The sequence below is a fragment of the Phocoena sinus genome, chromosome 15 (assembly GCF_008692025.1).
Source record: "Phocoena sinus isolate mPhoSin1 chromosome 15, mPhoSin1.pri, whole genome shotgun sequence".
Taxonomy (NCBI): Eukaryota; Metazoa; Chordata; class Mammalia; order Artiodactyla; family Phocoenidae; genus Phocoena; species Phocoena sinus.
The window spans coordinates 42283174-42295949 of record NC_045777.1 but is presented as its reverse complement, the minus strand read 5'-3'; the positions used below and the strand labels follow the sequence as shown (position 1 = coordinate 42295949).

Here is a 12776-nt window from a genome sequence, read left to right as displayed (position 1 = left end):
ATGTGGGGTAAATGGGCAATAAACATCCATTCTTGGTACCCAGTGGGGAATACGTCTAGAACATTTGAACAAAATCGCTGGCCTAAGGAGACACCCCCAAAGACATTTCCTCTTGAAATTCTTCAACTTTCACATATCTGTTTTAATTTTTTAAAAATCTTATCTCCCAAACCAAGTGACATTCGCCAGCTCATTTTTTCTTTTGTTTTTAGTCCTTGTACCCTAGAGGACACCAGTTTCCTGTGGGAGCCCAAATTATAACAAATATAAAGCCAGCCAACCAACAAGCAAAGCTGAAAATAAATAATAAGGCTCAAAATCTTTGGGAATTATATTGGAAAGATATTAAAAAAGGCCAGTCCATAATATTCGTGATTCCAAGACTTAAGAAGAAGATGCTGGGTCAGGCGCAAAGCCTGGAAACAAAGACAAGAGAGCAAGGGCCCCTTGAAGAACTTTGGTCAGCAAAAATATTCTGCACTTAAACTGGAGAGTGTAATAAGCATTTTTATAAGCAGCCTTATAGCTGCAGAGCTCATAAATAGCCCAGCTGTCACCAAGGAGATATATTTCTGCATGAAACTTATAATGGTGAATGTTTGAAATGAATTCTCAACATATATGAATGCCTTTTAACCTCGTCATGACCTCAATCTCGGAGGCTCTCGATGGCAAGTTCACTTATTTTTCATTCTAAGCTATGTATCTATCAATCAAGCTATGTATCTATCTCCACACTTGCAGTTCTGTAAGCAATAGATGCTTGGCCTAAGCGTTGTAGTGATAATCCGTTAAAATAGTGGTCTTCTGTACATGCTATTTCAGAAGGAAAAGGCAAAAATCGTAACCTGTATATTCTATTTTTAATGGAAACTGGATCACTTGTTAATGTGGATTTCAAGATTCTTTTCCTTAGATCCAGAGGTTAATGGATATTAATAATTTATTTTGGTAAAAACTTCACATTTAGTCTTATTAGGAAATTGCATTTGTGATATGTGACAGAACTCGTTGGAGTTACCACCATTAAAAGTTTCATGTAAGAAAACAAAACAAAACATCTAAAAGTGTTCCGAGAAATTGATCCTGGCAGGAGCAATTAATGGTGTGAGATCCTAAAAGCATGAAGAAACACCACAGTGTGTTTCTATAAGGGTGTGATATCTCCAAACCAAACAACTCTGCAGGAAAAATCTCAGTTTGAAGCACTTAAACTAGATTATTTCTTCTGTTTCCTAAACTCTGCCATTCCACTTCAGGACACTGAAAAATTTGTATCACAGCCTAAATGATTGTGATGTCCGAATTTATTTGCTTAGGATAAACACCACTCTTTGCCTTTTCACTCAGGTTTATTTCTCTCTCTAAGATGACCTAGAGTTAATTATGAGAACCTAGGTGATCTAACATGGTTTACATTTTTAGATATTCCAAAGAATTTTAAAACCAGGGATGTCAGAACACATATCTGAGGAGTATGAAGCGAGGTGCCAAGGGATTCAGTAAAAAAGTGACAATGAACTAGAGAAAGACCACCAAAAGCAACAGTATGGTGGATGCTGTGTTGGGCCACCCGCATCCTCCTTCAGGAAGGAAGAGCTCACTCTCCCAGTTGCAGGCATCCCTCAACCCTCTCAAGCTTCCAGGATCACCCCAGCAGAAGAGAGTTGCTTCATCCGAGGCCACACCCCTTCCCAAGGCAGCCAATGACAGATGACTTATCAAATGGGAGGTTCTAATAGCCAGACTTTCTCATCCCAACTGGACATCTCAGAATGGTCATGTCAGCTTCAGACCATCTGTGGCTTCTGTTGAGAATGCCTTGTAGTTCAGTTTCTCCCTTTACCCAGTTCTGCATTCTTCCCTTTCCTTTCACAGGTGTTGATTCCAAGAGCTCCCCCTAATAAATGTCAGCTCCCTAATCTCCATCACAGTCTGTTTCCTGGGGAGCCCAGTCTGCATAGGTACCAGGTAAACAGTTTGAGCAATGGATGTGTATTATTGTATTCTGTGAGGTAAATACAGTTTCTATTCCCATTCTACAGAGGAGAAAAGTGAAGCACAAAGGAGTTAGTTACTTGTCATTACTTGTTAATTCCTTGTTAAGTACTTGAATTCCTTGTCAAAAATTACATACATTTCCAGTGGTAGAGACAGGATTTAAGCCTCAACCATCGGGTCCCGGAGTTCACAATCTTAGCAACTACCCTTCCTACACAGGACACCTCACTTAGAAAAACTGTTTACAGGCAACATGAAATGAAATGAATGATGCGAACAGTTGACTATTATTTTTAAAACCACTTTGATTTTCTAAACATTGATTCCAGGAGTAGCTAATATCAGTCTTAAGTATGGATATATTTTCATATCACTCCCAACTGAAGAAATGCATTCAGCGTGTTTATCTAAAAGTTCCAAGTGTATCACATGGTTTACCAGATGTCCATTTGTACAAATGTAACAATCTCGTCTACCATTCCAGAAGGGTTTTTAGTAGTTATCAATGACAGATATAAAATAATGTTACTTTTGTGTGTGTGTGTGTGTGTGTGTGTGTGTGTGTGTGTGTGTGTGTGTGTGGACAGTTAATCAGGAGGGAAAGAAAATAAATGATGATTGCATTTTCCTTTAGATAATATATATCTTTAAAACTCTATTATCTGCACATGAATGTCCCCACTATTTCTCCCTCACATTTTCTCCTAGAACCTACATAAATTTTTCTTTTACTTTTTTATTCTTCTAAAGATACTTGGGTCAGCAACATGTTCTCATAGTAACTGTCCATAGAGTGAGGAATGATGTTCTTGCCAAAGATTTATTTTCAAGGATGCCTTTCAAACATTTCTTCTTTCTTATTCTGTCTAGATAATGGAGTTCTCTGGTAGACGGTTCTCAGATGAAGCCGTTCCTGACAAGTAGCTGTAAACAGTCTAATTCTGGTGTTTCAAATAAACATCTTTAAACGTAATTTCTCCAATCATTCTATTGTTTCATGAACAGTTACTTTACAGAGGAACAAATGTAAATGGAGATATAAATTCTGAAAATGGTAGGTATGGAATAAAACAGAGGGGGTTGGATATCTGTGTTGGAAATAGAGGTGCTTAAAGAGAATTGGATAGATTTGCACACTGCTTTATTTCCCCATACAAATAAAACCCAAACGGTTTTCTAAGAGTCTGTGATTTTTAGATGTAGTAAGTGGCCTCATACCTTCATCTTTACAGACTTCAGCTGCCTCTTCTGAAGAAGCGCTGGGCACGGTGACAGCGCTGGCACCATCTATAAGGCAGAAAGAGAAACACTGTCTCAGAGCCAAATACGGTCAGGTTGGAGCTTCCCTTCCCACCTCACCTCCTACTCTACCGAAGAAAGCAGGAGCCTGTTTCATGCTCTAATACACTGAATGGTCTTTGAAGGGGCTTGGGTTTGTAACTCTCTTCTACAATTAATGGAACAAAACCCCTTCAGTTAAGACAGAGCCTGATGAACTACAAACTATCTTTTTGGTGAAGAAGACTGTTTGTTTGGTAGTATTATACTTTGGCATTTTGTTTCTCCCCTACCTCTAGAAGAATGGTACATTATTTTTCTTAGTAAAAGACTGTGAAGGAAAGTATATCCTTGCAAGTTTCTACAAAGTGCTTTTATGTGTGTGTTTTTAAAGTTTGGTTTTTCTTAGCACAGCACTTCTATTCCATTACGCCAGGCTGTCAAGCTGTAGGGAGCACATCTGATGGCTGTCAGAGAAGAGGTCCAGGAGAAGGGGTCATTTGTAGGAAAGCACCAAAAGCCGTTTGGTGATTTCATGTCAGCCAAGCACAGAGTGGCGACTAAGGAACTTGGAGGTCCGTGCCTGGGCCTCACAGCAGCAACTAACCTCGTCAGAGCTGGACTTTCTTCTTAATATTATCAGCACCCCAGTGACTCCACTAGCATTTGGGCTCCAGGATAATAACTAACTTACTAACACTAAAATAGTATATTTAAGACAGGAAGGTTATCAAAATCATTTGGAATGGTTAATACTTGACAAATGGAAAAGGAATATATACATTTTTTTCATGCAGTAACAAGGTTATGGAACTAAAGATAACTCATACACGCATGGTGACTAACACACATTTAAAGGCTAATCGGATATCTTCTAGTATATCCTTCGTCCATAAGGTATATGACTGTTACTTTTAGGTCACGCCTCTATCAGAACAGAGAGTAAGATTTTTGGTAGGGAGATAACTGGAGACGAATCACTTCCTTCTGTTAGATGACGAACTCCTATTAACATCAAAAGAACAAACTACAGACTTTCAACCTTGCCTTGATGTCACATCACCCCATTTCTCTGCTTCCCTTCACGGCAGAACTCCCTAGAAGAGAAGTCCATGTTATTGCTCTGGACTTCCTCATCTCACGGTCTCTCCATGAAGCACTCCAACTGGCTTCGTCGATCCTCCTCGAAGTAGTCTCTTATCAAAGGTGTCAATGACCTCACTTTGCCAAATCCAATGGTCATTTCTCCTTTCTTATCTTCCTGGACGCCTCAGGAGCATTTCAGAGTCTACTCTGTTCTTTCTGAAACACTTTCTTGCTGTGGCTGTTCCTTCTCCCCTGGTGCCACATGTCTAGAGGCCATGGTGTCCCAGGCCTCACTGTTCTCCTTATTTACATGTTCTCTCTAGTGAATCTCACCCAGTCACATGGTTTTAAGTCATCATTTCTCTGACAGTGACTCCCAAGCCTGTATCTCTGGTCCACATCTCTCCCTAGAAATCCAGACTCAGATACCTAACTGGCTTCTTGACATCCCACATGGCCAAGAGTCCTCTTGAATTTACCATGGCCAAAACTGAACTATTAACTCTATTAATAAAAACTGCCCTGTGGCCAGTCTTTCATACATCGGTAAGTGGCACCATCATCCATGTAGTTACTGATGCTAAAAACCTAGGATGTAGCCTGGATTCTTCTTTTCCCTACGCCCTAGATCCAATCCATCAGCACATCTTGTTACTTCTACCTCTAGAACAAAACACATCAGGCCATTTTGTCTCCATTTCCAGAAACCTCCATCACTGCTTTCCTGCTATAGTCTTTCAGTTGGTCTCACTTTTGTTCTTTTGACGCGTTTTCACTCACAGGCAGAGTGAGCTTGTTAAAACAGATTAGGTCCCTCTACTACTAACAACCTTCCATTGGCTTCTCCTTGTAGTTCTAACAAAATCAAATCTTATGCAGTCAGACATAACCTGGCCCTATGATGTCTTCCCAAACCTCGCACCATGTTCTCCCTCATCCATCACGCTCCAGCCACTCTGAACTTCCTTCTCCAACCTGTTAAAATCGGCCTGAAATCATTTGCATTATCTGGACCCTCCATCTGAAATGCTCTCCCGCCATTTCATCATTGAGATTTCACTTTAATTACTGCTCCCTCAGGGAGTCCTCCCCGAGTCCAGCCAACGGACAGCTGCCTTCTCAGGATTCCTTCTACACTACCTCATTTCTCCACAATGCATTTGTCACTATCATACTTTTTTTAAATTGTTTATTTTTGGATCACTGCCACCAGAATGTAAGTTTCAAGGAAGCAAAGAAGTTGTCTTTATTGCTTGCTGCCCTATTTCGGTGTCCAGAACAGTGCCTGGGTCACAGCAAAGCCCGGATAGGTATTGGTTAAATGGCTGTTTGAGGACTAGGACCTACCACTTTGATTTGATCATGACAGCAGTCAGAACTGCTGGATTATGCTGGTTTGAGATTGTGCTTTTTGCGTGATATGGAAGAGGCCTGCAGAGTCATGTAGCTAGAATTGAAGCTGGACATTCTATCGAATGAAAGGAAGTTACTTTTATTTTGGAAGAGTAACAGTAGGTCAGAAGGACTTGAATGACCAGAACTGCATCTCTGACTTCTCTGATCTTGGATTCGGGACGCAGAGCAGACACAGCAACGTATGCTGACGCTGGCCAAGAGCATAGACGAATCCTGCCACTGGACTCTGTGCCGGCCACTTAGAAAAAGCAAGAAGAGCCCCTCAGGGGTGCATTTAGGAATCTTCTCTACCATGAGAGGCACCCATATTGTGGCGGCGATGCTGTCCATCCAAGAGGTGGAGAAGAGAGCTTGTATTCTACCACTCTCTCTTGACAGGCAACTGTCCTCAACTGATTAGGGGAAAAGAGATGAATACGTAAAAAGCAGGCAGGTGTGTGTGCATGCCTGTATGTGTGTGCCTGTGTATGTGTATACGTGTGTGTGTGTGTGTGTGTGTGTGTGAGAACAGGGGTGGCAGAAATCTATGTCGATAAAGACAGTTTGGGACAGAGCAGTGAATGAATAAAACCTGTAAAACCACAATATTCAGAGAATGGCCTCAGCTGTCAGCAGCTAGTTGATTAATACCCATCAGCCCCAAACAGTAAAAACAGTGACAGCTTTTCACAGAAGACTCATCTTCCACGGAGCATAACGGTGTGGTGGCCGGGAGCTGGGGGCGATGGTGATGCGGATGACAACAGTTTTCTGTGTTAGAAATTCATTCCATTGCAAGGACTACACTTTAGCAAAGGGAGCCAACTGACCCAGTGGCAGGTACACGAGGTCCTTGCTGCCTTGCTTCAGTGCCTTCTCTGATTGGCCTTCTTCAATTCCATCTTCCAGGTTAGTAGTAAAAGCTTTCGGTTCTCTAGCAAAAGTTCCAAGGTTAATGCAGGAACTTTGCAGTGAAAAACTTATCACACTACCTGGTTTATTTCTAAGAGCCCAGCATACGGTTTAGGATGCGGCTGGCACATGAGCAGAGCCCACTATTTCAAAGATGCCCCATCCGTTGGGCTCATTAGAACCAGAAGAATGACTTGGAAAATAGAAAGAAGAAGGAAATTTTTATTTTGGTGGTTATGTGGATAACTGCAAAATTGTGTGAATTCTTCTTTTTTTTTTTTTTTCGGTACGCGGGCCTCTCACTGTTGTGGCCTCTCCTGTTGCGGAGCACAGGCTCCGGACGCACAGGCTCAGAGGCCACGGCTCACGGGCCTAGCCGCTCCACGGCATGTGGGATCTTCCCGGACCGGGGCACGAACCCGTGTCCCCTGCATCGGCAGGCGGACTCTCGACCACTGCGCCACCAGGGAATCCCTGTGAATCATTCTTTTAAAGGAGAGCATGCCTGAGGACAAAAGTGGGGAGGAAGAAAAGATAAACCTAAGGAGATGACAATCTCTTTTGAGTCTTAAGTGCCATTTTATTTTAAAAAGTTCAATTTATAATCTACAGAAGATCTCTAAGCATTCCATTGGCTCATCTGTTCTTCAGTGAACAGAGTTGATGTCAGGAAGGCTTTGGATCTCATTGAGCTCTGGGTGTGGGGTAGTAAGCCTCTGTCACTCCTCACACCATCATCTACAACATACAGAGAAATGACCAGAAGCACGGCTCTTCAAAATTTAATGTAAAACAGTAAAGGACACTCCATTCGTTGTGGAAGGAAAGCCTCTGATATATTTCCTGTGAATTTTTAAAACTTAATTCTGTTTGTTTGTTTGTTTGCTCCCTGTGGCATGCGGGATCTTAGTTCCCCGACCAGGGATGGAACCCACGCCCCCTGCATTGGGAGCACAGAGTCCCAACCACCGGACCACCAGGGAAGTCCCCCTGTGAATGTTTTTCATTTCATTTTTTCCTCCAAACGAAATCTGCTGAGTTTGACCTGCCCTCAGTCAGCCCAGCTCTGACATTGTCCTTCCAACCTCTGCCCATCCCGCGTAGAGCATCACTGAGCAAACTGCGATCACACGGGAGAAAAGTGGGGCTGGTGATCGAGACCTGAGAGGGAGGGTACCCTTCTGACTGGTGGGCCTGACACTTGTAGTTAACAGGGTTGGTGGCTTCCCGAGGGAGACCTGAACGAATATTGATATTAACCTGGTGAAACGGTATAAATATTTTCAGAAAAGGGCACTAAGTAAAGCCATGTTCACCTCTGGGAATGAGGCCTAGGGGACGCCTCAAAAGAAATCTGAGCTCACCTGCTTCTTGGCCCTGCCCTTCCATTTCTTTGGCACTTGGCTTTTCCTGTGGACCGTTCTCATCTTTCAAGAAAAGCGCAGAGGAAAAAAAAAATATACATCAAGTCAGTTTATGAAATATCTCTTTATGGCTAATATGCAGTACTGAAATTAATTGTAACCAGTGTAGCATGACTCCCCATAAAGCGAGGCAGAGAGATGAATCAGAGGCGTGAAACAGAAAAATTACCTACATAAATAGGTGTATTTAGCCTTGTCCCTTCTCACAGGATTTGCTTGGTGGAAAGTTGAACTGCAGTAAACAAAATTCACTCAGCAGTTCCAGTAACATCCCTCTCCTTGCACAACATTTCCCAAAATGCAATACAAATTTTAATTCCAATCTGCTTTTTTTCCTTGACTCAAGCAATATGCACTGTGTAAGGAAACTTGGTTGATTACGTTCCTATGCCCTTTATTTTCCTGTTTGTTGTATGTTGCAAAAGAACCCCTATTTTCACTTAATTTTTTAGACATTTGCTTACATTTTACATATGACAGTCTAACATATCTATGCTCTGAAATATTCTGTGTTGAACAGATTATGCTGGTCAAGTTTATGCCGTAGTACATAACTCCTTGAAAAATTAATAACTGGACAGGTATAATGGTGGCTATATATTAGAAACTAGCTAAAAACTTCCCTTTGGCTTAAAATATATAATATATATCTGTCTGTGGATTTATGTGTAGAAAAAAATTAACTCTTCAAAGGCAAATAAAGACATCATTTTATAATTCATTGCTGGGAGGGTTTCCAAGTCTCTGTGTTTGGAAAAATCTTTTTAAATGATAAAACGTAAGAGACGTCGTTAAAGTACAGAAAACAGAGAAGCAGATGTTATCAGCACATATTACTATGGGTTAAAGATGGCCACAGATCCTTGTCTCTCAAGAAGTGGAATCTATTTCTTGTCTCCTTAAATTCGAGCCGGTTCTGTGACTTGTTTAGACCAGTGAAATGTGTAAGTGATGTCTGGGCCCCCCCAAGCCAAGGCCTCAGAGGACTATAGCAGGTTCCACTTTCTCCCTCTGGGAATCCAGCCACCCTGCTGTGAAGACACTCAGATTAGCCTCCCAGGTGGAGAGGGGTACATGGAGCAGCACAGAGGGGCCAGACATATGCGTGAAGCCTCTTCCCACCTTCCAACCCAGCCCTGCTGCCAGCCGAATGCCCCCAAGTGATGACATCAGCCAAGGCCACAAGGAGCAGAACAATCACCCAGCTGAGCCCTTTTAAAATTCCTGCCCACAGCCAGGCTCAGATCACTTAAACTTGTTTTACTTGACTGCTTTGACCCACCATCTGCTACAACTGTCAACTCTTAATCCAGAGGCAAGAGGATGGGGAATCCTCCCCACAGGAGGACTCAACAAGTGGAGCTGAAACAAGAGCCTCAGAAGCAATGGGGAAACAGTTCACCAAGCAGCTCTGAAAAACAAGCTTCTGAGGAGAGTTGCAAATGGAAAAAAATTTGGAATTGACCTGAAAGAAAAATGTTATAATAGAATGACAAAGATAAATAAATAAATAGATAAATAAGAGTGACACTGACATGCGGAAGGGATGTCATCAATGAATAAATATATCAGTACGTATATAATTCCCTCTGGCCAGCACTGTGCCATGTGTCACGCGGGACACAGTATAACCTGGGATGGCTCTGTAACTCTGTAAACCCAAGGTTCTGCGTGACACATTTCCAAGGATATTTCTGATACTTTCTCTGTTCTGGTTCTCCGCGGAGGCACTGGCACTGGCTTTTGCTGTGGGAAGGAAATAGCCATCACTGCCGCTCTTGCTGCCCTAACAAGGCCAAGCTGGTGCCGGAGCATGTGTCAGAAACGTAAGTCAGTGTTTCCCCCTTTCTCCCACCAAATGGACTCAGACTCAAGCAGGAGAGATCTACCAGTTTTCCCATCTCCCCCAACAGACACCACCCCCCACCCCCCTTTTTTTTTGGCCACGCCATGCAGCACGTGGGGTCTTAGTTCCCCCACCAGGGATCGAACCAGCATCCCCTGCATTGAAAGCGTGGAATCGTTTTTTTTGGAAGCATGGAGTCTTAACCAATGGACCCCCAGGGAAGTCTCAGACAGACCTTTTAACACAGATTCCACAATAGGCTTGAAGTCTGCAGTGACAGGCTGCTTTTAAAATTGGTCTGGTGACTACATCTCCTATGGAGTGGGAGGTAAAAATCTTATGAAGAGAGGAAGGTAAGAAGGGAAAGAGAAACAATTGAGTCCTAGGAAGGTAAAGAATTGTTTCCACCAGTTCTAAATTCATGAAAAGGAAATTCATGGTCAGACCCCCAAGTCCAACTTTATAATAGTAAAAAGCAGTCTGGCTCTTTATCTAACCTACTGCTACTGGGTTTTACCCTTAATCCCTGTGCCCGTGGTCCCACTCCCTACCGCAGTCCGGCATGTTCTGTTTTCGACTTTGAGTCTTGGCTGTGGGGTGGTCTAGTTGCAGGATTTCTGCCCTTGGGAAGCAAATTCAAGAAACACTTGGCATGTTTATCACGGAGTAAATGCCTTCTAGAAGAATGCTGTATTTGGCATTTGAGTAACTTGCCCTCAAATGAAAAGGCTCAGGTATATTGCTTTCATCAATTTCCAAAGACAGTGCAACCTCAAGGCCAGCAGGGGGAATCAGCGTAGAAGTCTGGCTTTCAAAGGCCAGTTGATAACATTCTCGGGCAATTAGGTTAGCATTCACGTCACTTTTAGAAGGACAGTTTGGCTGGCTTCTAACATTGCATCCATTTAAAATACCTCAATTGGGTGAGTTCTTAGTGAAACAGTGGGCTTCCTCTGGTAGGAAAGAAAAAAATCCCATTACACATTTACCCGTATTTGATAAGAACAAGCTTTCCTTTTATCAGCCCTGTCTGTCTAGCTATCTTCACAGAAAGCATAAAAACAATAAAAAGTTAAGTAGAGTGGGGAATGTAAACTTGTGGTTTTTAGAAGGGATTTAAAAGGCTTACAATAAACATGAAGAAGTATAGGGAAATGACAGGCTATTTTGTGAGCTTAAAACATGTCACACAGAAACTAAATTCTCTTAGTTGATATACCTATAGGATCCCATATTTACTTCCGATAATAAATTTCCATATCATTCGCACTGAATGTCACATAATACTACTTTCCCACGCCAAAAAGCACAGTGACCTGTGTGAATTCTAATGGTTGAATCATTTTTGCTTCTCTAGTATTAAAACCATGCCCTCTATTCTTTCAATCCATACTTATGGAGCACATACTATATTCAAGGATATTTCAGGAATTTTATAGAAATAAAAATAAGAGACTCCTGCTGTGAAGTTGGAAACGAGTAGAACCCTGCAGGTTCCCCTCCCCTCCGCCCTTCCCCAAGTATAAAACCGAGCAGTTAATGATTAGGAAAATAGAGTCACAGACTCAGTGTCTGATGTTCATTCCTGAGTTGTTTAACAGATACCATAACCGCCACCAGAGGAAAAAAAAGTTAACTGCATGATGACCAGACAGATGCTAGCCATGACATAAGCTGCTCCAACTTGAGTCTATGGCTACCACAATTCTAAGGACTGGCCTCAAGAGAATGGGATTAACATTATTGCACATAATAATCTATATCTTTGTGGGTGTCAAAATAACTGTAGCTTGTTCTGCCCATACATGTAAGCAGGCAACTAAAATTGTCAGCAAAGAGATGCTACAGGCCCATGTTGACATCTTCCAGTCTGAGAATACGTTGCCTATGTCAGTATGAAAAAGTTACAGAAGACAGACCTTCACCCCTAATCCCATAGAAATGGAATGATGTCTGAAAAGTGGGGATTTGTAAGCAGTTCTTTGCAGGAAACTGCCCTCAGCAGGAAGCCCCTTTTCTTGTCACTTTACCAAAGCTATACCGTAACTAATTTTAAACAAGGCACCCCCGTGCTCTACTCATCTCCGGCCCAAGAACACCTTTCAAATCTTTTAATCGCACAATAATTTGTCAGTTCTTCTGGTAGATCAAAGAAGTGGGAACGAAGAATAAGTAATTAACAGATGACTAGATCTCTTCCCTAGCTTCCCCTTCAGAATCTCGTGAACAGACTCTGTGACCAAACTGTGTGAACATGATAACGTGTAGGGGAAGATAATAAGAAATCCACGAGCCTGCATGCAGTGGGGAATGGTGGCCACTCTGACGCCCTATCTCAATGATTAACTGAGACCACTCCCCTCCCTGCCTTTAAAACTGTCATGGCTGAGCGGAATCTTTGGAGGTGGCTTTTGGGGGACACTGAGTCCACCATCTCCCCAGATTGCTGGCATTCTGACGAAAGGTACCTTTCCTTTCTACCATTGGTGAGTACTGATTTTGTAAGCAGTGAGCAGAAGGACCCCCCGCATCGGATAAAAAAGTGAATTCGTTTAATTGTGTAGTTCATGTTTAATTTTATACGGACGAGCTTTATAAGGGCAAAATTTCAATGTTGTGGCTACAAATTGCTACCCTGATATCTGCAGTTCCATTTTTGAACTGTGCGTGGGGATGGGAAGAGCAAGGGGAGGTAAATCAGAACAAATCCATCCTTGCTACTGGGGAAACAAGCGGATGGGTACTGCCTGCTGGTATACTATTACCTTTTCTTATAAAGGCCCAAGATTTCTGGACCTGGACAGGGTGCAGGCAATTCAAATACAGTGCTTTGC

The 12776-nt window shown here is 42.3% G+C and overlaps 1 protein-coding gene across 1 annotated transcript in view; it reads right to left on the bottom strand.

The window, feature by feature from the left end:
- Positions 1-12776, bottom strand: part of MACROD2 (mono-ADP ribosylhydrolase 2) — a 2059152-nt gene that overhangs the window by 130179 nt on the left and 1916197 nt on the right. Inside the window, exons 12-13 of the mRNA XM_032606628.1 lie at positions 8037-8099; positions 3220-3288 (exon numbers count right to left, since the gene is read on the bottom strand). Of these exons, the coding sequence (XP_032462519.1) occupies positions 3220-3288; positions 8037-8099 (132 nt within the window). The remainder of the gene's footprint in view (positions 1-3219; positions 3289-8036; positions 8100-12776) is intronic.